The 26763-nt window shown below is 37.3% G+C and overlaps 1 protein-coding gene across 2 annotated transcripts; it reads right to left on the bottom strand.

The window, feature by feature from the left end:
- Positions 1–225: 225 nt before the first annotated feature.
- Positions 226–26012, bottom strand: LOC128512444 (growth arrest-specific protein 2). Of its 2 annotated transcripts, XM_053485731.1 has the most exons (9): positions 25887–26012; positions 23420–23491; positions 20837–21004; positions 18285–18409; positions 13203–13344; positions 10513–10576; positions 10252–10414; positions 8615–8722; positions 226–1329 (listed from the first exon to the last, which is right to left on the bottom strand). In XM_053485731.1, the coding sequence occupies exons 3-9, from the start codon at positions 20982–20984 to the stop codon at positions 1120–1122; spliced, it is 960 nt and encodes a 319-aa protein (XP_053341706.1). In that variant the 5' UTR covers positions 20985–21004; positions 23420–23491; positions 25887–26012; the 3' UTR covers positions 226–1119. The 2 variants fall into 2 exon arrangements, with proteins under 2 accessions (XP_053341706.1, XP_053341697.1); XM_053485722.1 differs by lacking the exon at positions 23420–23491.
- Between the last annotated feature and the right edge of the window lie 751 nt (positions 26013–26763).

The following is a 26763-nucleotide window of genomic DNA, read 5'->3' on the forward strand; positions in this document are numbered from 1 at the left end:
TTAACAGTGCTAATACTTAGCACAAAATTACTATTTTATTAATATTGAGACATTGAGATGCCACTCTTCTTAAGCCATTTAAATCATAAACAAGCCCCAACCAGGAGAGGTCGCTGTAGGACAGATTTGCACCTGGAGTCTATTGTTGTGATGAATTTTAACCGTCCAAGCTAGAATGGGAAAAAATGTGAATGTGCTCAGAACAGATAACAGGACACACAGTACTACTAAAAACATTAACGACTTTAATTCAATGGATGAAAACACAGAAATGCTTGTTGATTAATTTTACTCCAGACAAATCAAATTCTATTAACAACTCTAACTTTAGATTGGTCTTGCATAGAGGAAAGGTGATTGAATTGACATTATGCCTGCTCTTTAATAAGAAAAGTCTTCATCTAAAAGTCTAAAAAATCTTTTTTTTTCTATATAAAGTGGACAAACTCTAAAGAAAACATTGCTTAATGTTGAGATATGATACAAGGCCGAAAATGTATACAGTAAGAGGTTATGACAAATTCTGCTATTAAAAAAAAACAAAGAAAGTTAAATGAATATACATTATTTAATTTCAAGCAACAGTCAGGCAGAAATCTTAACTAATAAAAGTAAAAGCCGTAAAACAAACAAAAATCACCACAAACTACTCTACATAACTGTATATCAACTGCAATCCAAGGCTATAAGTGATCATCTTTGACTCATTAGATTACATTCTGAAATTATAGAAATAATATGAAAATAAAAATTGTGTGTATTTTTTCCAGTCCCCCCTCCTTTAAAACTAACAGTGTTTCAGTCCTGCTGTACTGTTTAGACACAGTGTGCCAAATTAGCTACATGAGCCATATTAATACAAGCACTCAATGTCCTGACAATAATTTGCAAGAAAAATCAAGCTCAGGATTAACATTTGAGACTGACATTGCTTAGTCCAGAATATATTTCCCCTCTATTTTTTGCCTTTCAATGGTTTAAGCCACATATAATGGATGACAGGGAGACTTACTGCCAGCTAACAGCTCCACTTAACACTTTAGTGCCATACATAAATGAAATAAGCTTCATCCAAAAGCATTTTTTTTTTTCATATTCCTTATCTGTCACTGGTCTTTATTACTTCTTACTTCTGTAGTGGGCTGCCACCACCAGGTAGCTGTCAGGGGTTAGGTCCTTGATGCTAGGGGACTTGATGGAGATGGGTGACACTTTGCCTTCCACTCTGGAAATCTGCAGCATCCGGCATGGGTCATGCTTCAACAGATAACTCTCAAAAGTCTCCCAGCCACCACCTACTCGCACCATCACATGTTTATTGTGCAGCATCTATAAAGAAAGAAAGGTCTATGAGAACAGGCTTAATGCTTAAAACTTTAAAATATTGTTTACATAGACAAATCTAAATCATACGCATTTATGCGATGACTAGTTAGAGATATATAGAGATATGTATATTGTATATTTAGTGTAATATAACAATTTATATATCCTGCTAAATATGTATAGATATTACCTGATTATATTCCTGCTTACACCCTCCCCCCTTTTCAGTTCCTAGCATTATCTATTCTGTAGTTACTGCATATACTCACAGCATAGCCATGTTACATAATATTTACTGCATTTACTGTGCGCGCATATATGCCAATATTTGTACTGATGTACAGTATATACAGTACTATTTGCGCTTCTAGTATATACCATACTGTATAAACTGCATTTTGTTGGTGCACCTGTACTAATGCAATGCCCATGAATTTGCAAAATACAGGCCTAGTTAGTCAAACTGGTAGACCAGACTTATCAGTTGATCAATGCTGCCAGAAAGCGAAGAGGTTCTAATTGATCAGATTGCTGTTTTAAGACTCCTTTAGACAGAAGGGTAATTAAAAAATGTCAAATATTTACTGATCAGTTTCGTCAAGTAACAAAGAAGCTGGAAAATACTTTGACAGCTAAACATGGTCTACCAGTTTAAACAGCATGGCCTCTGTTTTGCAGTTTACAATTAATCTGCATAATCCTGTAGAGTGGCATAAAGGTGTAATTATTGTTTCTTAATTCAGTGCCTCTGAAACACAAACATTATGCAGAATAAAGGAATTGTCATTTTAAGTCGGTACCTTATCTCAGGTTGTGTTCTTATTCTATTATGTGTTCTTGTTGCCTTAGATAAAGCCTCTTATTGCTTCACACTGGTCTTTTATTTATGCTCTTGTCATTTTTCAATAATATACGCACCATAAAGTCAGGGCAGTGGGACATATGGCACAGGTAGTCAACGGTCTAGGTAGGGCATTTTAAATGGGCCCTTTTTATCAGTAGTACCATTTATCATTTATCATTGAAATGTTATCTTCATCCCTAACCTTTTTTTTTTACATGTTCATAGTAATAGAATAGTAAAAGTTTAAAAAGCACTAATCGTAGACATTTTAACTAGGAGCATACCAAAACAGCACACATGCTGCCTCCAGGGCCTGTAACCCTATGCCCATTTAGGATACTCAGCCACTGGAGATGTAGGACATCCCAATTGCCAACACCAAGCATGGAGAAATGTGTGGGATGCGGCAGGCATGGCATTCGGCATGAAATTTATGCCAATTGAAGCATCATGATTGTGAGCCTCTTCAACAAAAACAAACACTAGAACTTCATCCATTGACTCCCCATGCAGTTAGTCACTGAAATCACTTTTCTTCTTTTAACACCTCCATTCACTTCTTCGCACCCCGAATTTGTCACCTGGTACACCTCAAGGCACATTTTCAAGGCTGGATGCCATGGCAGTCTCACCCAGAATCCGATAAGGCAGAAAGTGGATAAAAAAATGCTTCTTACTTATTGGTTCTAATCCCTAGGGGCCCACAGCCACTAATTAATCACCTATCGTAAACTATTAATACACACAACAAATGACATGAAAAAACACACACACACACAGGGCAGGAGTAGGACACATTCATATGAAACAACAAACAACAATTCGCCCTAGTGGATCCTGGCAACATTGAGGGGAAAAAAACAAGAAGACACCCTGTAAAAAACAGTAGCTTATTAGTGCAGGGTTTCACACACACTGACACTCACAATCTTGCTGTTCCAAATCCCTGCATTACTTTACAGTATAAATGTTGTGAATGCTCATTAAGCACATTATTTGATAACATCATACAAATAACACTGTGGTAGGTCAGGAGCGCTTAGCAGTAAGTTCTTCTGTTCCATGAACATTCAAGTGCAAACAGACGGATCGACCTGATTAAACTTTTATAGAGGGCGAAAAAATGACAAGCCTCCCGCTCTTTTCCTCTGGTGTAGCTGCCCCTTTGAAATAAAGAGCTGATCCAGCAAAAAGAAGCTTCAAAAACAGGTCCAACTTATCAAAAGTGAATGCCAGAGGGAAATAGGAAAAAACAACAACAAGAATGGCAATATGAAGGAGCAACACAACACGAGCCTTTTTTCCGAAACACTAAAATGTGTTTATACTGCCCTGGGGTGGTATAATAACATAAAACATTCATAAGGTGCTTAACGCGATGAGGGAGAGAGGTGGCCATAAGGGCTCTGCTGAGGAACAGCCCTAAGGCTCTGCCATCAACAACTTAATAGACCCTGGGTAGAAAGACATAGTCTCGTTCACATTTTCAAGTGCGCACACACACACAGAAGGTAACAGTATGGTGGATCTAATTCACACACATACAGGATGCTGCTGTCACATTATTGACTTGGACCGCAGAATTGGTATACTGATCAGGAAGGAGTGCACAGATACACACATGCAATCAGCAGAGTAAAATGTTGAGGGAGGTTATCAGTGAAGGTCAGTTCCCATATTATCAGTAATTTCCATGTCAAATCCTTTTCTAGGAATTCATGAAAACAATACACTCACTTATCTTCTATACCGCTTTATCCTGTATTTAGGGTCACAGGGACCTGGAGCCTATCTCAGGAGACTTGGGGCACAAGGGGGGTCAGGGGGGGTGCCAATCCATCACAGGGGACACACATACACTCACACACTCATTTAAAAACGATACGCGAGTGTCTGCACAGTTATTAAAATAAGCAGCACATTTTATAAAGTTTCACTCAACCTAATAACATATCTGTTGTTTTTATTGATGTTTACTCAATTCCCATTACACTTGTTACTCATGCACCATTCAATCAAGTTATCCAGCAAGGACTGCATTCTACTCTTGGTCTCTAACAGTAAATGTAGCGTAGGAAGACTAATTGGAATCGCAGACAGATTGACATCCTACATAACCTCTCTTAGTGGAGTCCTGTCCTTCAACAGTTCAAAGCGTTCAAAGAATTTGGCTTTTATTTGCTGTTGGAATTATACGAATAGGTGTTGACCCATGTTACTGCTATGGCTTTATGCAGTAGAATGGAAGAGCCACAAAACCTCATGACTGTCATCTGGTAGCAAACATGAGCCACTCAAGGTCAATTTTTTTAACACAAATTACAAATGACTTTGGATTCTAAGCAGCACAAAAAGTGGATGGGAAAGAATCTCGCATTTAGGAAAGATCTATTCTAATTCTATTTGGAAGGAGATATAGTTTTTAAGCATTGTTATATTAGTTTAAAAAAACATAAAGCAGAATTATTTCCTTGAAAAATAAATCAATAAAATATAAAAAGCAGCTATCTGTTTATTAGCTTTTTAGAATTTCTTTGTGAATTTGCAGATTTCCTCTCAAACCAGATTTTAATATTCATTTTGAAAATCCAGAAGACCCTCTGAGAACAGCATTTATGTCCATACTGGACTCGGTAGGAGTAAATCAGTGTGTAGTAGGACCCACTTATAAAGCAGGTCATACTTTAGATTCAATAATATTTTTCAGATTAAATATAAGAAATTTATTCACAATTCCACTGTCTAAGGTTATATCAGATTACTATATTGTCTCAATTAAAGTGTGTTATAGTGATAATGTATGCGCAGCACCACGCTACCATATTTAATGTACATTTACATCAACTACCACACAGAGCTTTATCAGTAATCTCCCAGAGTTACCAACTTTGATTGGATCGCCATCTGACTACACTCGATCAGGCGACTGAATATTTAGAGTCGACGTTCCTCTATACCTTAGATAATGTAGCTCCAGTTAATAGAAAAATTATTAGAGATAAGAAACTCGCTCCCTGGTATGACCACACACGCACTTCAAAACAGACCGCTCGAAAATTTGAATGTAAATGCATCAAACTAAATCTTTTTATTTTAAATAGCATGGAAGGAGAGCATCCTGAACTATAGAAAAGCTCTTAGTGTAGCTAGATCAACATATCTCTCCACTCTTATAGAAAATACCAAAAATAATCCTAGATTTTTATTTAATACTGTAGCCAAATTAACTAGAAATGAAACCACTGCAGAAATCTCCACAACAACATCATGCAATTTTGAGGACTTTATGGACTTTTTTTATAATAAAATTGTAAATATCAGGCATAAAATTGAGGCTTTGAAACCGAACAATGCAATTGATGCAGATATTAAACTACCTACGGTATGTCAGATTGGAACCTAGAATACTTTACTCCCCTTGAAGAGAATAAACTAATTCCACTCAACTTTTCTGCAAATTCATCAACCTGTATATTAGATCCTGTACCAACACATTTTCTTAAACAGAAAGTACCAGCAATAACAGAACCCCTGTTGGGAATAATTAGTTCCTTACTCAGCATTGGGTATGTTCCAAAATCTTTTAAATTAGCAGTTATCAAACCAATAATTAAGAAACCTGACCTCGACCCCTGTCAGCTGTCCAGTTACAGACCAATATCAAACCTCCCCTTTATCTCTAAGATTCTGGAGAGATAGTAGCGGAGCAGCTATGCTCATATCTACATAGAAATGGCATACATGAACTGTATCAGTCAGGATGTAGGCCTCATCATAGCACAGAAACAGCACTTATTAAAGTAGTAAATGACCTTAAAAAATGCTTGTATTACTCAACCTCAGTGCAGCTTATTGATCATAGTACTCTTCTTCACAGATTAGATAATGTAGTAGCTAAGTTAAGCCTTTATTTGTCACATACTGTATATATTATAGCACCGTGAAATTCCTTCTTCGCATATCCCAGCGTAACTGGGGTCAGAGCGCAGGGTCAGCCACGACACGCCCCTGGAGCAGATAGAGTTAAGGGCCTTGCTCAAGGGCCCAACAGTGACATTATACATTATGTGGCTGTGACCATACGTAACTGTTATCTCTTCTCTTCTGCTCTCCCCTTTCCTGTTCTCTCTCCCCTCTCTCACTTTCCCTCTCTCTGTCGAGCTACACATGTTGTTCCTGAGCTGCCAGTGATCCAGACTCTCTCTGCCCTCTGAACCTGCCTGACCCATCCTGGCACCCCGCTTCTGGTTGGAGACCTTGTCACATGAATGCCCTGTGTGTCTCTTTGGGATGTGTCTGGTGTCTGGGGACCATGAAGACAGTTCTGGCATTGACAGTGTTTTTGAGGACTTGACTTGGCGGCAGTTGCTCTAAAGTTCAGGACTGGAATTTCCTACAAGTCTACCTGAGTCTTTAATAACTACCTGGACTCCATATAAACATCAATTAACATCAACTGTTATACTGAACTGCCTGCCACCTAACACACAGTATGACTCCAGATCAATCCCTGCTATCCGTTATCACCCAGATGAGAATGGGTTCCCTGTTGAGTCCGGTTCCTCTCAAGGTTTTTCTTGCCACTGTCGCCCTCGGCTTGCTCACCAGGGACTATCTGACCATTTTGATTCACACTCACATTCCATACAAACTTAAATAATTATTTTGATTGTGTAAAGCTGCTTTGCGACAATGACAATTGTTAAAATATTTTATACAAATAAATTGAACTGAATTGTATTATAGGAGTAATAAAACTGACTAAAGGACTAGTTGATTCTGCCTAAGTAATAAGTCATCTAAATTAAAATGTCTAACTAATGAATAAATGTCATGGAAAATTTAATTGTCACACTAATCTAAATGTCTCAGACAAATAATCAGATCTAATTATTTCTAAATCTGATTTGTTTCTTCGGAGCGTATGCGCACACTAATGCTACAGTGATCAAAGGAGATCTGAGTAGATAATCGAGTTGTTCTCTGAGCAGTTGTTCGAGGTAAGTGGTGCACGAGCCGTCACCAAGTGTGTGACCCATTTAGTGCAAAAACGCACCAGGAAAGCTGGGAAGTGTCTAAAACACAAGGGTCTAGCAGAAATTTTTGATGATGCTTGTTGAATTTCTCTGTCTTAACACAAAGTGTTATTGTTGAAGTATGTTTATAAATTCATCATTACTTCAAAGATCAAAGTACAGACATACCAAATACTTGAGTCCAGTCCAAGCAGTACTCACAGACTCGCCACCGTTTCGTCTCCACTTCATTAAAGATTTACAGAGCTAATTTGCCGGCTCTGAAGCCTGGCCAATATTCTTCCCTCTCATCTCCGCTTGTCCGTTGGGCCATTATCATTCTGTCTATTACTGTTAAACTGGGAGTGAGGAGAATAATGGGAGAAAGCAAACACTAACACCCAGAGGATATTCTGTAGTAAATCATCCAGTCTTTCCAGGGTGTGAGAGCTGGTTTTGTGTTGCCAGGTAACGGAGTTCCCATGGGTACCAGGCCATACTTCACTAATCTCAATTAGTCTGGAGGCAGCATGCGTGCTGTTGTTGGATGCTCCTAGTGTACATGTTTAAGATCAGTGCTTTTTAAAACTGGAGGTCTCTGAACCAGTAAAAAAAGGTTAGGGATGAAGAGCGGACATAACTGAAATTATCTGTTTATATATTATATATTAATTCAGATGACTGCACAATTCCCACAGGGTATTTGATTTAAACTAAAGGTATTTGGACTATGATCCAATATATATATATATTTTTTATGTGGCATCAGCAGGAGTTGTTTTTTATTTTTGTGAGGGCAGGCAGTCAGGTGTCAGCCTCAAGGACAAAGAGATTTTCATTTCCAAGAAAATTCACACCTGATCGTTGTGGTGATGGTTTTACAAATTAATAATTTGTTTACCTTAAGGGGCATATAATAATCCAAATTTGTTTTAGGCAGGAACAATCTTTAAAAAGACTGAAAACAATCCTGCACACACACACACATAGAACACTCATACACTTGTGTGATGTAGCTAAGATTGAGAAACCACTAAGAACAGCTAAAAATGTTAACATTTCGACATCTGGTGTTTTTTCAGTGTTTCCAGGAACATAACTGTTTACACCGTGCCCATTTTGAGTTTGAAGAAAACACAGATATAGATGTTTGAAGCACAATTATACATACAGATACTAGTGCTGCATTACACCCCTAGTGTACATGTAGATAGCATCTCTGTATATACAGTATGAGATGTTATACAGCAAATATCTTGATCACCAATAAAAATAACAAATAAATATTTGCTTTTTACCTTATTGGGGGTCTATCTGTCACGACTCATTATCTTAAAAATCAATAGTCACACAGAACCATATGATTCCAAGGTCTTCATGTACCATAAGTAACTCTTTGCACAGACAGTGTATAGTGTCTAGTACCCACCCGAATGAAGAGTATCTTCTCTCCAACACGATAGCGGCCTTGTGACTGACGCTCGACACAGAACTTATTAGGGCACTTACAGGGAGGCTCCTCAGAAATGTGCCTTACCTGAGAAAACATCAATTCATAGTTATAGTGCTAAACTACAGCACTGTGCAAAAGTCTTGAGCCACTTTTCATTCTTAAAATTTAACTCCTCATAGTTTACTTACTTTGCTCCTCGTATTAAATGAAATTAAGGAAAGTGGTTGTTTTTGTAACAACCTCAGCAACAACCTCTTTTCCATGAAGAAATGAGGGGTAGCTTAAGATTTTTGCACAGTACTGTATTTTTGCAACTTGTACAGCAAATAAACAATATACAGTAGTACCTCGGCATACGAATTTAAGTTCTTAAGGCAAAATTTCGTATTGCAAAACGCATTTCCATAAAAAATAATATAAATGCAGATAATTTGTTCATGCCACCAATTTTACCAATTTCCAAAAACATAATAATATTTATGCAAATAAAAACAATCAAAATGTTTACGAAAGGCATGTAAAGTAAATAAAAATATGAAATCGATATTAAACTTCACTTAACCTTAATTCAGGATTCCTCTTGGCATCGGCTGCTTTAAAAACAAAGCTAAAAGTGACTCTGTTTTCCTCTTCCTTGAAAGGATGTATTGCAGCCACATTATGGGTTTTATAAAGCTGACGATCATTTTTTAATATGGGTGCACTTTATAATCTGTTCCCATAGGATGTTTTGTCACAGCAGTTTTGGTTTCACGTTTTTATTCTCGTGAGACTTTTTCTCCAAATCTGAAGCTGACCATGATAAAAAAAAGCAGGAGGCCAATGACCCATTGTTGTTTATACGCATACGACATGTCTCTATTTTATTTTCCCAGACAGTGCATCCTTCTGTCTCTTTGCGGATGCATCAAAATTGGATTACTCACCATTGGGACAGTATCACAGGACAGCACTTTTTTCCATAATCGTGCTCTTCACACACACATGCACAGTATACAAGACTTAGAACTATACATACATTCACATACACACCAAATTTTTTGCATATAGTTGTAAATAGTCATATTTTGTTCACTGCAGTGGCTGTTTTGTATAATACACATTTTGGTTCAGTATATTGTGTAATGTTTATGTATCTTTTGTGTTCTTCGGTTTTCATATTCTTGGATCTTGGGTTTCTTTGGGTTCCTTGTTTGTTTAATCTTGATTAAATAATTGATACAAGTGTTACAAACATTTTTGGGACCCATGGTGCTATGTCTTCAATAAATCTTGCAAAAAATGCAAAAGAAATAATTAAGTAAACTCCCACAAAATATGCAAACTTGCTTTGCTTGACACTGGCGCAAAAACTAGTTTTTACAGGCTCCCGGTAGCATGCACAACCGAAAGTACGCCAACCAGCTTAATCAATTGTATGCTAAAACTGCTTCACACGGCAAAGCAAAATCCAGCCCAAATTTGGCTCATAAAATCGAAAATTCGCAAGCCAGGCCATGTGTATGCCGAGGGTCCACTGTATGTGTAATATATAATAGTTCAAAGATCTATACTGCATATTCCAGTGTAAAAGCTCTAGCAGACTAATGTCAGCAGCTCTATATCATACTTACAGCGTCGTCCAGGAGCTTGCCAGTGCTTTTCCTGCAAGAGGAGCTTTTGTTAAAGGAAGAACCCTGCGCAGGAGAGACAGGGGAAGAAGGCGGCTCAGGAGCTTTCTCTTCCTGCTCGATCTCGTTCTCCAGCTTAATTAATCCAGGTGGTTCGACCTTATACCTGACACAGAAATATCCATTCATCAAACAGCTTACAGATGAATTATTAGGCAGAGCAAACAGTTTGTAAAATGTGTTTTTACAGTATATTCCACACACCTAGCCGCTATCCTCCCCAGTTCCAGCAGACACAGGCAGACCTCACGTGGCTGTTTGTGCAAGACTAGAATAGACAACAGAGACCAAAAATTATACACCCTTCAACATTTCTCCAGGTATTTTAAATATGCCCAGACACAACATATACACCACATAATAACAGCATGACAATAAAGAAATGTGATGGTGAGAAGCTGATGAATGACTATGGTGGTGAAAATGCACACTTTGGGACAGATTTAAAGAAGCATATGTCAATGATAAGACATTCTACTGACTGATAAAACAGAACGAAAATGGAGAATAGGAAGGTAGACGTAGGTCCTTAATGTACAGTATTGAATAGGTTCTGAGGGTGATTTGATGTAATAAATGTTTCCTTTAAAACCTTTTGACTAACATTATACAGTAGTGAAAGATGAAATGTCAAGAGTTTAGATTAAAATAAAACTTCTCACAGCATGCAGAAAATGTGAGAGGCTAACCAAAAAATGTTCAAAATCTGCAGTGCAAGATTGGAATTTTTCAGTTAGGTGTCAGAGTTGATAATTCTATGTAGGCTACTAGACAATCGAGCCTGTTATGTGGCAAAACTGCCCAGAAGTGGCCTGAAAAGCTGATGTTTATATCTGCTAGTAGAGTTCACATCTGGTTGTCGTTAAATACTTCATGCCTCATTAGTCATGACTCATTCGCATGGCGCAGTGATGATCAGGTGATACAGCACAACATGCAGTAAACACATGATGAGCTTCACTTCACCTCCAAACCATCGTGCATCCCACCTGATTTTAATGTCAGCTCCATGCATGCATTGATCTATCACAGCAGAAAATAAAGTAGGAGGGAAGAAGCAAAAATGAATAAAAGTTTCATGTCTAAAATTACTTGATCAGCTATATATGCATAATTTATAATATTAATCCAGTTGGCTGGAAGGAAATCCTCAGGGAATCTGTACTTGAACAGTGGCCCAAGACCAGAACCAAAAAAAAGCAAATCCCATACAAAGAATATAAAGCTCATTGGGACTCAACTTCACTGATCTGAGGTTCGAGAGAGATTCAATTAATTAGACAATTTTATATTATGAAAGCAGCCAGACATTCACATCATAAAAATATTGCAGTACTGATTGCAAAAAATACATGGTCTTAAACACATGTTTAGACACACACATACAGTAACAAAGAATTCACTGTGTAACTACAATGTGGAAGGAAAAAAAAGTGCATTCAGAGGAATCAGTTTTATTCGCCTGCCCCACTTTCCTTAACTTATCTAATTTTTTTCTTTCGTTCTTTCTTTCGTTCGTTCTTTCTTTCTTGCCATTATGCACCATAATATTCTTGAATATATGTAGAGAACCAAATTTGCTAAGTAGTGTTTGTAGCAGATTAGTAAAAAAACTGAGAGAGAGAGAGATTGTGTGCGTGTGTGAGAGAGAGAGAGAGAGAGAGAGAGAGAGAGAGAGAGAGAGAGAGAGAGATTGAGAGTCACAGGAACTAAAGGGGTGTAAGACAAGCTCAGGGAGTCTAGTATGATACAATTAGGCCCATTCACGTTCCAGACAGAAAAAAAAAGTAGTTGGAAAAGAGGAGACTCTTCTTTTTCTTCTTCTGTCATATCCCCTGCCAGCCACAGTCTGCTGCCCAGAAAAGCCCTGGGATGAGCTCACTGAGAAGCAGAAGGACTTCTTCTGTGCCACAACCAATCACACAACACCTCTGTACACTTTGCTGGGAGTGACTCGCTTCCCGTTTGCTCTGTGTGACCTCATAGTTAGATTCCACAACGATGTTTAGATGATGGATGCAATCAATTGCTGTTGATCAAGTGGGTCCTTCACTAGTAATGGAAAACTGGGACAAATCTTGTTGGAGACTGTGTATGTTACAAATTAAATTGTAATGAGTCAAAAACTCATATTGGCACAAGGTGCAGGATCCGGGTTTTAGGTAAAATATTTAATTTGAGTTTTTGATCTTAATTGTGCTTCGGTTTGCATCCTAAAGCCAAATTACTGTAAAATCTTATATAGATTTATATTTAGATATGAGATTTATATATTATATACTGTATATAGGCCACTAGAATAACAAAATAAATGCTTAAGGCCCTAGACAAGGTTTAACAGTATTAGGAATACAAAAGTAATATATGATGATGACTAAAAGCAGGGACTTTCCTTTCAAAATACGGTATAAAGTAAATATGGTTCAGCATCACAGTGTTTCCCAACTACGAAACAGGTCATAGATGGCTGCATATGTTTTTGTTTTGTATTAGTTTTTTTTTATGCATTATTGAATGAGTAGAGTTGCTCCAGCACAGCTACAGTATAAGTGGCACTGGAAAGACTTCCAAAGTTAAAGCTGCTGGATTCGATTTAGTGTGAATTTTTCATCTCACACATCATATGTCACTACGAATACATCATACATCATCATCCCACAACATGAGACATAAAAGAAGGTCTGGCTACTATTAGAGCTAACACTGAGCCAGAGACTTCAGAAGAGGAGTTTGCTCATGGAAGATACCATCAAGATCCATCCTATGCTATCCTCGGTTGCATCAAAAGGGAAAAAAAATGAACTCTAGACAGCCAGCAAGCTAAAAGGCAGTTCCTGAGCTACAGTATATAAACCATAAATGTGTCAAAATTAACTGAATGAACGGTTACTCACCCAGTCCCTCAGACTCAAACAGGCAGGTTTCCCCAACGCCCACCTCTCGACACCATGATAGGAAATTGGCTGTATTGTCTCGAGCAAAAAAAGATCCAGACGGCGCACTCGCTCTACAGGGAATCCTCCGATTAGGGATTGGCTGAAAGAGATCAACTTTCAATCATAAGTCCGATCACTCAAAAAAAAAAAAAACATACAGTAACCATGAAAACCTTTCCACATTATTTATGAGCACTTTAGTCATGCATTAGAAAAAATAAAGTTTTCACAAAATCTTTACACTTTACTGTATTTACAGTAGATCTTTAAGAATTTTAAGAGACCTAAATCTGACCATTTCCTTACCATCAGAATTCCCTTCTTCCAATTCTCTCATTAAACACCATTAGCCTTGTTTTTACTTCTCTCTTTTTTCCACCATTTTCGCTCTCTTTTCCTTTCCTTCTCCTCTCAAACACTTTACCTCTGTAGACATCTAAGCCTGCTGCTTGAGCATAGTTTCTCAGGGTCTAATCGCTGACCAGCGTCTGATCTCTTTTCCAACATCCACAGCTCAGGTTACACTGCCAGAGATCATGACTTCTCTCTACTCAGTGATCAATACTAAATCTGACAGAAATTGAAAAGAAACAGGGGGCTTGACACGAAGGGGGATTGCCAGGAACTGGGAGCATAATGTTATTTAATACACACGTCCTTGCCCACAATGAGATTTATGTAGCATATGCCTGTGTACAGGATATGTGTGTCTGGGTCTCAGATAGGTACGATGAGGTCATGCTGAAAGAATGCATTCTACAATGGAGCTGATTTTTCCCTGGCTTTTCCAGAAATCGCTTCTGCTCCCCCACAGGCTCCCACAACCACATCAGCATGCACATCCAGTAAAATGTGCAAATATTCAACAAATTAATGTTTACTATCTTTGTTCTGGCATTATTAATTTTACAATGGAAATGATTGCCAAACGTCAAGAAGCACTTTGACAAACTACTTTTTTCTTTTTCCATTATTATCATGAACTTTTATTACTTTAATCAAATATATAATTGTATTTATTCATTACTGATCCCTCAAATAATATTTTAGATAGATTTATCTCAGTGTCATCTATAACTGTGAAATAACATAAGGTTGCAGTCAGAGGTTTAGAGTTATGTTCTAGAAGAATGAATGTCATGCTAACATGGGCTTTCAATTATTTCTTTTTAACTGGTCTATTTCAGAGGAAGAACAATTGTATAACATATGTCTTTATCAAAGAAAACCTTAGGAATTTGGAGAACCAGGTATAATTAATTAAACACAACAGGTTAAACTATAATAAATACATAAATTTAGATAGTTTATTCAGTTTTGCCGAAAATTATGGTTGTGACTGTTTTTCTGCCAGTGGAATTGTCGTGCATTTCACAAACTGTATAGAAAAATTCAAAAGGGAGGACTACTTCAGAATTCTTTAGCATAACCTCAAATCATGAGCGAGACAGTTGAAACTTAGACCAAAATCTGGACAGTGACCCCAAACACACATCATAGTCAGTTGTGGATTGGATGACGCAGGCTCACTTTGAGCTTTTGGAGCCTCAACCTTAACAAAACTTTGTGAACTGTGCTTCAAATTGTGCATGCAAGGAAACCAACAAAATTTATTTGACACCACCGATTTAGCTAAGTAGAGTTATTTAATATCCAACCAGAATTCTGCCAGAAACTTAGTGATGGATAGCAAAAGCATCTGCTGAAGGTGAAATTTGCTGAGGGACACTCAACAAAATATTAAGAGTGCTGTATGCACAGTATATATTTAACCCTGAGTGTGTGTATGTGTGTGTATACTGTACATACACTGTATAATTTACAACCTGTGCTCATTTTAAAAAAAGAATTTAGGAACAATAAATTAGAACTTGTGCTCCAAGTATTCTTCTATTAAAGATGATTGGGATCATTCTGTCCCCAAAAAAAAGACCAGTTAAAAAAATGTATTTAAAAAAAATACTGCAATGATATTCTTCTTCAAGAGCAAGGAGACAGATGGTTATTGACCTTCCAACTAATTAAATAGTAGCAATGTATGGACTTTAAAGCAATAATAAAAAATATATATAAGTAAAAAAAAGACAGATTAATACAAAAAATGCAAGTGTGTGCTTGTCTCTGCTATGAGTCTGTACATAAAAAGCATTAATAGGTTTGCTAAAAAATGCTTACTATACTGTGCCAAGTGTGAAATGTGGTCGGGTAACATTGATAATATGGGACTGATTTTTCCTGATTTTATATCTTTGGTTGTAGATAACTTTTACCAAGACAATAACCCCAAATATGCATCAAAATCAGCATGGACATGGCAAGACATGGTCACAATTTCAGACAGATTCTTGGTTCTGTAAAGGCCACATTGATCTCTTGGTTTAAGTCTGGATTTAACCCTGCAAAAACATATGCTCTGAATTCAGGAGAGCGTGCACATACAGAAAAAGCATTAAATAATTTGAAATGTTCTGAAAAAAGGAGTCGTCCAAGATCCTTCAACAGGTTTATCTGTTCTTCTAACACATTACGGTAAGAGGCTTTATGGAATGTTTCTCTCCTTACCAAATAAAATACATATTTTTATACATTGACAGTATTGAGGTACTTATGTCTAAATACCTGAATTTCACAGTCGTGGAACACTTGACAGTACGGGACACATTTTACTTGCTGGCACCATAATAGAGTGGTACAGTACAAAAATATGCAGCCAATCTGTTCTGCCTAATAATATTCTACTACTTTAGATATAAACTTGAGTGAAATTACACACAGGGGACTCTGAGCACATTAAATATTCTGTGCAATATTTTTGAATAGTCATTACATAATAAACAGGTTTAAAGCCAAGGAGAAACAAGAGGAGTACTATATGGTGCTAAGTAATAGATAAATAGACTGATGTTTGAGAATCACTGCAGATCGTACATAGACAGTGAAAACACAGCATCGGGGTCTAGAAAGGTTCCCACTGCATTTTGTCCATTTGTAATACAATAATAACATTTGAAGCTCAGGATGATAGCTGATACTGATCTGATACTGATAACCAACTCTGTAAGCTTCTACTGTATTGTTCTGTTATGAATATATCAAAGACCCAATGCTATAAAAAAATGGTGACTTATTTTCTGTGATGGGTCAATCTATATCACATGTGTTCATGACCTTGTCCTTTTCTCTTCAAAATTCAATTGACAGTAAAATGCTAAGCTGTATTATGCTTAGAAATGCATGTACTGTAGCATGCATCCAGTGTGTTTGTCCACTTCTACCTCAATCACATACCAAAGAGAGAGAGAGAGAGAGAGAGAGAGAAAAGACTCTCACTCTCTCGTGATATGTACAATCAATAGACTCCAATGTTCTATCTCTCGTTTCTTTTTTTATTCTGTCCCTCAGGAGTCATGACCTCAAATATTTCCATACACATGTGCCTCTCTCTCTCAAATGCATCTCTGTGCAAAGCAGCAAGCGTTCCCACAGACTTAAAGCAATCAGCCTATGTTTACCCTTTGAAATAAAAACGCATGCAAAATTAATTACCATTGAGGTAAAACGTTGTCTAAATATTAACAATAAGATCTGTTTAACAAAGTAGTATGTAATGGTTTTATTTTTGCATTATACTAGTCTTAAAACGATCTTTTCATTCACTGATCTTTTGATTCTTTGTTTTAAGGTCATATCATTAATTCTCCTACTGCATACACCATCAAGATATGTCCTCAACCCTAAATGAGACTCATAGAAATCTCAGCTTTGCACAGTTTACCTTATGTCAGCCACATACCAGTGTGTTACGCTATTAAGGTTTCTTGTAACATAAATTATTGTTAATGTACTGTACCAAGATAAAGCTTTTTAAAGTTTCGCAGAGTGCGAATGATATAATAGTGTTTAGCAATGACCTGCAGAGTGTAGTTTCTCTGTTCTGCTATCTTTAAGAGGTTCTATTAGCTTAACAGTAGGGAGTCATAACCAGCAAAAAGGACCATTGTGAAGCCTGTGAAGAAAATGGGCTTCAGCCAACGAAAGCAGAAATATTTCCTTAATTTACCACCAAAAAAATCTACCGCCCCTTAATGCTTTTCCCATCTGGGGGGAATTCTGGGGAAAAAGTTAATGACTCCTTGATATCGTTAGCTGGCTCTGTATAAATCAGCACGCTCAGCATTTTTCCAAAGTTCACCATCCCACAATGGCAAGTTTTGAGAAGGACATGGCAAATGTCCACAATTGCAAACAAAAGTCTCTGTGTGAGACAGCAATGTCCAGCTATGTTCAGATTTTGCTGACACATATCAGCCACCTGAAAGTGATACATTGGAATCAGCCCTGTCCTGTCAACACTTAAGATCATCCAAGACATGCCGTAAGTCCAACAATATTCTCGGCTCTATGATTCATAACACACAATGTTCGACAGCATCCTGACATGTGATCAGATGAAATTCTGTAAATTGTCAATCACTTTAATTATCAACTTGGGAAGGACCTGGAGCGGGAATTTGTGGTGTCAATATACTGCTAGCTTACGAAATTAAAATATTTATACGATGCAGAAAAACTCAACCCGCTTAAAATGAGTACGGAATTACCGCGTTCACGCCAGGGTTTATATGGAAATGCATACTACTGTGAATTGTTCCATTAGCACACGAGAGCTGCCTGGTTCTCTAAATATCTGCAAAAGAAATTCGACATGATTTAACGGTGACGATAAAAATGCTGATGTCATTTGGCTAATAAGTCAGTGTTTTGTCTGTGTTTCAGGTTCCCCTGGAGCTGAAGATAGAGGATACGAAAGCTAATCAGAAAGGCATGTGATTTTCTGATCTGGAATTTGGAGGCCAGGAATTGTGGAGATGTCAGTTGTCACTGATTTTTTCCATTTTTCAGTGTGCATTTTTTATTCGTTTGTCTTTTAAAGAAGATCAGAGAAAATTTCATACGTGCATCCATGAACTGAATGGTGATGCCTTTTACTGGTTTGTGCTTACAGCAAATAAACAGAGGGGAGTAATAGAGAGAAAATACCTTGCCAGGTGGTGACAGTTCTCCACTGTTCTGCCTAAATTTCTCCTGCAGCGTCTCAGCCAGCTGACACAACAGGAAGCCATTATCTAACCTGTCCATGAAACTCTCTGCTGTGATTTCAACACCTGGGAGAGAAGGAGACAGAAGAAGGCTGGGAATATAATCAGTCACAATACAAAATTTCAAAACAAAAAGCATGTTTTATTTTTCTGGTATAGGAATTTGAAAAATGCTATTAAAAAAGAGTGAGCTAAAAGAATCTGGAATTTATGAAGTGATCTATGTGTGTGTCAGTAGTTATTTAAGTTTGAAAGTTGGTGCAATATTTAGGCAACAGCTGATAAACACTTGTTCCAGTGTGGAGCAAAGAGCCGCAAACAGCAGTGGGGATACCGTCACAGAAAACAGCTGGTTGCTTTTTGCATAGTAGCCCAGATAAGACTCACACATGCTCACACAGATACTATACTGATCAACATGTGGCTGTTGGTTTTGACTGGCTTCCAGATGACCATTCCTTCTCAGTTAGATCACCCTGAAATAGGAGGTGGTGGCAGCGGGTTCGGTGGAAAGAGTATATTTTTTCTTTTTGTTGTTTCTAAAGCAGAGGGGTGCAGTAGTGGTAGAGCGGGGTTTCGGGGCCTTAATGAGTTCCAAATGTGGTAAGTAAAGATCGGGGAGCAGAAAGAGAAATTGAGAGTTTATAAAATCCCGTCAATATTCATGACCCCCAATTCATGCTTTCTCCATACAGTAAAGCAAAATAAACTCTGCACTGCCTTTAATCGAGCTCTGAATACCACCCTCTAGCCAGAGTTTCTATTACAAACATGACATGATGAAATTAAACTAAATGCTTCAAGAATCCAATTAAACTCTAATTAAATTCTACAGCAAGTCACACATAATTTCCCGAAATACCAGCAGTCTGACAGTATAAATAAATGCCGCTAGAGCTGAGACATAGACAGGCGATCTGCCTTTTCTGCGCAGCAGGTCTGACTGAGTGGTCACAGCCTCTTCATCACACTACTTACACACATCTGTAGACAGAAATCTGCGTTCACACCACATTAGAGGTATAGCCACACACCACTAATGAAAGCTAAGATTCAAGACGAGTGCAGAGAGGAAAGTGTTTGCTGTGGTGCTCATACTGTATGGTCTACCATAACCGCTCTTCTCCATCAGCTCCAGGCAGACCAGCAGCACTGCTTCCTGACTCTGCTGGCTGTACACAACCTGCCTACTGCCAGACATTCCACTGACGTCCCACTCCACACACACATTTGTGCCAGAACAATGACACATCACCATTCTTCTCGTAATATCTGTGCAAAACTTCTGAATCACTACTGGTCTTAAGTGCAGTCAAAATAAGCCATACAATGCTGTACAATGGGCAAATTTCAACAAGAATGTACACCAGGATTCAGTCCATCAAAGAACACCATGTACTCACATTAACAGCAAGGGTCAATATAGAGTAGCCAATCCACCCAGCTTTTGTGTTTTGGAGGTGGAAGGAAAGCATTGACTCTAGTGAAACTCAATGAAAACACAGACAGTTACCCCAGCTGTAAGTCAACAATGTTACCCAATACACCATCCTGCTGCACAGAACATGTTATAGAATCATTCATTAATAATATTTAAAAAATAGATGCTGATTATTATCATTATTATTATTATTATTATTATTATAAGCATTTTGCTAGCCTAAATAGTACCTCCCTGATTTAACATTTTCTGCACAACAGCCTCCCATAATGTCACAAGTGTAAAAAGAATAACAGGCAACAAAGCAAATACATGTAATGCAAATGCTGAAAAAAAATAAGACTTAAAAAAATGCATGATTGAGAAAAAAACATTTATAAACACTTGACTAAAACTGTTATACAGTAAATATACAATACTAGTCAAAAGATTCTTACAATAGATTTCTACAATCTAGAGTACTGGATACTTTCAAAACTATGAAATCACACATATGACATTGAGTATTTAAGTAACAAAGGTTAGCTGTTCTGGAAAAGTCTTGTCAAGTACATTTGCAAAACCCGTCCAGCACCATGATGAAGATTAGAGCCTTTAAGTCAACATAACATTTTTAAAGGAGATTATTGCATATTTTGGATGCCTTTTTTTAAGCAAAAATCAGAAAAGACCTTGGAGTTTGAAGGTGTGTCCAAACTTTTGACTAGTAGTGTATATACAAAGCTATTATTATTATTTTAACTAAGAAAGCTTTATCCTGTATATGACTGAACTTCAGGTGTCAAGTTAGGAAGTTGACTTACGGGCCAGTTCGGGTTTTTTCAAGTCTGTCTCAAACCAAATCAGAATGATGTTTTATTCGCAAAGTATGTTGACACAAACAATGAATTTGTGTGTGTGTGTGTGTGTGTATATATATATATATACAGTATGTATATATGACTGTGAGAAAGGAGCTCTGTGGCTACTTTAGTAATGCAAATTCTATAACAAATTCTAGAATTAATACAGTTACTATGACTACACATCCAATGATATTGTTCGCTACTTACCCAGCATGCTGGTGAGCCAGAGAGCCAGGTCTTCCTTCATAGGCAGCAAACTGGCTTCATGTCTGCTGGCCAGCCACAGACTGTACTGTTGCAGGTCAGTTAGGCCTGGACCAAAAGGGTGCTGTTTAGGACTCAGAGAGCTGCACATGCTTACCCTTATTCACTGGCCTGAAAAAACACAGAACAGAGTGAAGGCTATAAGAGATGGAGAACAATATGTAAGTAGAGTCAAGAAAAGAAACTCCCCATGATAGAGACATTCATGATAGAATACTGGTATTTTTCTAGCATTTGCAAAAAAAAAAAAAAAATGTCTTAGTTAAAATTCTTCTTTGTATAAAGACTTTCCCATTCTGGCCTCAATTTGGTCACCTGCCAACTCCTAACCCACCAACCAGCTCTCCCCATCAGGGGTGAAGGCTAACACATGCTTTCTCTGAGACATGTGAAGCCAGCCAACCACATTCAAACTACATCACAGGGTAGCGTAACACACACTGACTTGCACAGAGATGCCTGAAGTTGGCTGGTGTCATTCTTACTGACAGGTGAGAGACAGTAATGCCATCACTCCCACCCAGAAAGCATGGTCAATTTTACCCCCTTGGCTTCAGGCCTGGGACACGTTGCTGTGACACGTTGGGATTCAAACCCACTATTTTCTGAAAATAATGCAAATGCTTTTCTGTTTCAAAATTTGGGAGACAAAGTTTAATATTCTTGTCCCTGTCTCATTATATGTTCACTTTTCTCAAATGGATTTACACATGTTTCTGAATTTAAAAGTCACAATAATTAAAAAAAAATACACATTTGATTAAGTCTTTAGTCTTGACTTCAGTCTTAAGACTACTTAAATTGGTATCAGATGTGGAAAAGCCACCTGTCCAAACAGAGCCCGTCCAGGGAGATTGAGATGTCAAAGGTAGAATCTAGATTTCACAGATTTTTACAGATTTTACCAGGATCAAGGGCTTTACTTAATCATTTCACTTTCTCATGGCAATCACTAAAGTTTTCTTTCTTCTGATCAACCTCTCACTCCTCTTTCATCAGAAACCCAGCCCCTTTTCACAGTACTCTGATCATTTTCCAGGTTTAGTCTCGATCTCGTTTTACTAAAGGGTCATTTTGTGGTCAGGGTCCAACAATGCGTACTTTGAAGGAAAGTAAAGTTCTCTGCAAATGTAAATGACCCTCAGACAGTAACGCATTTGTGTGAGGAACACTAACATGAATGTATGCTCTGACACAAAATTTCTAAGTAGGTTGTGACTTACTCAGTACATTCAGGTTTATTCTTGAGTCTTGGGAAGATCCTACAGGATGTTGTGCGTGAGAAAAAAGTTCAAGTAACATCAAGTGATGACTATCTACTTAAAAAATATATGTTTGTGCTGATTCTGTTCCTTGTTGGGAAGAGATGTTCCCATTTCACTGCTTCTCTTAATATTTTACATTTATTCATTTGTCAGGTGCCTTTGTACAGCACAAATTATAGAAGTAATAGTACATAATACACTTCTGGGATTCAAACTTACAATCTTCTAATAACTTATTCAGAGCTTTAACCACAGAGCTACCACTAGCCCAAATAAATAAATGGATTCACAAAGATCTCAACATAGATGACAAACCTACAACCCTAAGACTTCCCAATTAAACCTTGGTCAACAATGTCAGTCACTTGTTAAATTTAGTTTAGTGTAGACTGCTCTATGGTTGTACCAGTTTTTTATGTATCCTTCTTTATTGATAGTACAGTATACTATACCTTCCTAATATAATGTCACCAATACCATGCTGCCATTAGGCATTTGGCAGACGCTCTTATCCAGAGCGACTTACAAAAAGTGCTTTAAAGTTTCCATTATTGGATACATACTTACACTGGGTTAACTAGGCTTATAACCAAGTGCCATTAGTCAAACACAACTGAGAAGAGGGGTTTTTTTTGTTTGTTAGACACCTATGTCTAAATTACTTTGATTAGGGCAAACTTTGAGTATCTGTCTTTTCACATAATCAACCAGAAAAACTCTTTCTTGCACAATGGTAAGTGTGTCATAGTTCCTTTAGTCCATGTATTCTATTTGTTTCTTCCTATAACTATCTTATGTAAATTTGCTACCAATCATCTGGTACATACACTGTTTTGCAATACGTTTTTTCTGCTTTTAAGTCCTCAAATAACAAGATAGTTTGGTTAAAAGCTTTCAGCAAATGAATACGTACAAAGGCGAATGTGAATATAAGTGTGATGTCTTGTGTTTCTCTTTGTCTACTAACAATATGGAACAAAGCAGAAAGAAAGAAATGACCTAAATTGCTATTTGCTTTTCTTTGTATAGAGGACATTATGTGCTTGGTGTTCTTCATCACTGGTGTGGGTTACAGTTAAATCTATGACATTGGGCATAGTGTAGTCTTACTCACCAGCCTCTCTTGTGTCTCCCACAAATTCCTGCTACACAGTAGCTCTTTCATACAGGTAATCATAGAGAAAAAGGGAAGAGGACAGAAAGAGAGAGTGAAAGAAAAACAGGGAAATAGATCCAAAATGTCTCTCAAAGGACAACTGACCTTTTAACAAGAAAGGCTGTATACTCTGTGCAATGCCAGGTCCAGTTCTGTTTTGGCAATCAGGTGTGACTCCTAAACACATAAATCCCCAGGCATTTCATATTGCTCTCTGCAGCAAGCCATTTAACAACATCACAAAGTGGTGACAGTCAGAACAAGTTTGTATCCCCTGTTGAGCTTTTTACACTTCTAACACATTGGAATGCCCAACATTTACATAAACCATCATTTCTTTTTGATCCTAACGATACTTTACCAAGTAATCCATGTGGACCAAATTACACTGCAATCACTTTCATTTAGAAATAAATTAAATTAAGTGACAGCACTGCATTTCCTCGTCAATTAATTGTCATACTTAAAGTATATGAATGAAATAATTTACACTATCAGAAAGCAATCACAGATGTTATTGCAGCTGTATTATTTTGGCTATGTCCGCTACAGTATTGTTCCGATAAAACATACTGAAAGAAGATTTTACAAAACATACAGAAGCAGGCAAAAGGTGGACACACCTTCTAAATCCATGGGGTTTCCTTCTACACAATGCAGAATCACAATGCGAAACAATGCAGAAGACGTCCAAAATATGCAAGTATCTCCTTTGTACAGTTGATACTGAGATGTGTCTGCTACTTATGCTTTTTAAAACCTCTAAAACAGTTGGTCTTTATTCTGAGGTGCTGTAAATTGGTGATGTCTGAGGCTGGTGACTAAATTAACTTCTCCTCTTCAGCAGAGGTAAGTTTTGGTCTTGCTCTCCTGGGATGGTGTTCATGAGAGCCAGTTTCACCATGGTGCTTGATTGGTTTTGTGAATGCACTAGACAATAACCATGACCTTTGTGTTTATCTATAATCTTTCTAAAATAACAATTTATTGTTGTTGATGTTTTAAATTATTTACCTAATTCCACATGTGTTACTGGATGGTTTGGAAATCATCAATATTGTTCTAGAAAGTAAAACATAAATCACAAAACATTTTTTTTAACCTATTACTATTACTAATTATTTATTACCTATTACTATTACCTACTATCTACCTCTGTTGTTTTAAACCTTTGTCTAAATGAATGAAATAAAAAGAAACATAGCTGAAGCACATGCTAAACTAAATACCTGTGGTCTTTATAGAATGGTGTATGCAAGTATAAACCAAGTGTGCCATAGGAAAGCCCTTAAATCAGAGCCAGAAGTACTGTAGCTGAAGGTCAGAGGTCAGTGTGTTCAGTGGGGTCTATGATAAGAAATGTAAACAGCAATCAAATAATCTAACAGTAATCAACATTCAGCTTGAACATTTTCAATAAACATCACCAACTTCTCTTTTTATACACATAAGGATTATTTAACCATAATGATTATTTAAATTGGCATTGATGTATCAGGCGATCATAGTGTACTGTACATTAACTGTACATTACACATTTAACCTTTGGTGCTGAGCTCGACTACTTATTCAAAAAACTGCCTGACCTTTACAGTCCACCTGGCTTGTTTCAATGTATAAAACGTTTATAGCTCATTTGCACAAAGAGGCACTGAACTATTTTATTTACTATCCCCAGTTAATATTAATAGTGGATTAGATGAGTGTTTTGCATAAGACACTGCTTTATGACTTTTTACCATTTTCTCTTGCATTTGAAAACTCAGAGACTACTACCTTTTTTGCAGAGAGAGAGAGAGAGAGAGAGAGACTGATGCTGATCCTATTTTATATCCTTTGCAGATTTCATAAGGCTGATCAGTGTTTAAAATTGTGCTTAGATATTATCTGACTCTCTGCTGTGGGGCAAACTTGTACAGACTGACTTTGGTTATTCTGAACCAAGTTTTTTTGTCTTTGTTGTGGTTGTGAAAAGTACAATAACTCATATAAAAATAACACTTAAAATCTGCCTGTCTGCAGTCTTTAAAAGAAAAAGTCAAATAAAAATGCATGCTTTCGGTCTAAAGACAGCATGTTTGCATGACACTGTGTCTCCTCAGTTTTTACAGCAGTTCGTTTAATATTTTAAAGCCGCTGAGTTTATATTTTCTCCATAATTGCGTCTATTCTTGCCCTCTTATAAAGAAACCACATGTGCATGTGACACGGTATGTGATAAAGTTCCCAAATGGGGAGAAGAAATAAAATGTTAGTGCAGATGAGGACTCCAGATGTAACTTTAAAAGTTCACGTTTGTAGATGGAAATAATTTAATTGGTTTTTAAACTCACGATCTATTGCTCCTGGAGAAGAATTTCAGATTGCTGTTTATCACTTTTTTTTATTATTTATGTTTCCCCAATTTCGTGAAAGGAATTGCAAATCGAATGCAATCGATAAATGCACTAAAAATAATAAACATTGCGTCAGTACTGTGCAAGAACCGCGTTCACTTGAAAATGCGTGGGAAATATCGTTTTCCCGAGTTTACCCCTTCAGGTAGTACAACTCTGTTTGCATGTTGCCTTACCTACGGAATCGCGACGCTGTGAGAGAGCTGTAGCCTGGTTGCTTCTCTTCTTGTTGCAATGTTCATGCTTTCCCCGCTCTTCCCGCTGGCCGCGTTTCCCCGCTCCGAGTCCTCCTCGCGCTCCGCTCTGCCATCGCAGAACTCCCCACGGCGCGCGCTGCAACCGGGACACCAAGTCCACCGAACCGATCTTTAAAATCGACTCTTTGATTCAGAGAATCGACTCTCCAGAGTGGGGAATCGACTGGTTGAGTAACATTGTCTCTGTTTCTATTTGAGTCGTGTTCAAGTAAAATAGGTCGTTATATTATTTATGAAATGTACTTAGAAACTGTTTGACTTTTTTTTAACTCTGCTGATCATGGATTTTTCTGAAATATTTTATAGAGTAGATGATAATCTTATATTAAATTAACCTACTGAGGCAGGCCTACTGCTTCGAGATCTGGTTATCTTCATCTGATTAGTAAATTAAAGTATTCAAAGTATATAATCTAATTGATTCATATCACACTTGTAGGCTGTTCGAAAGAATCGACTCAGTGAGGAGTCATGAACAGAGCAGCTCCGACAGGAGCTCACAGATTGGCTGCACACACACACCATGCGTAAGTTTCTTTTAGATTGATAACAAATTGTAATTTGTATTTAGAAAACAGTTTAACATTTCAACAGGCCCACGCAGGGTTTTCTTGTGGAAGTTGAAAACTGCCCAATATTAGATATCTGTATATGACTCTATTACATATATTCACACACACACACACACACACACACACACAAAAAAAAAAAAAAAAATATATATATATATATATATATATATATATATATATATATATATATATATATATATATATCATCAGAGTCATATCAGCAA

The sequence above is a fragment of the Clarias gariepinus genome, chromosome 2 (assembly GCF_024256425.1).
Source record: "Clarias gariepinus isolate MV-2021 ecotype Netherlands chromosome 2, CGAR_prim_01v2, whole genome shotgun sequence".
Classification (NCBI taxonomy): domain Eukaryota; kingdom Metazoa; phylum Chordata; class Actinopteri; order Siluriformes; family Clariidae; genus Clarias; species Clarias gariepinus.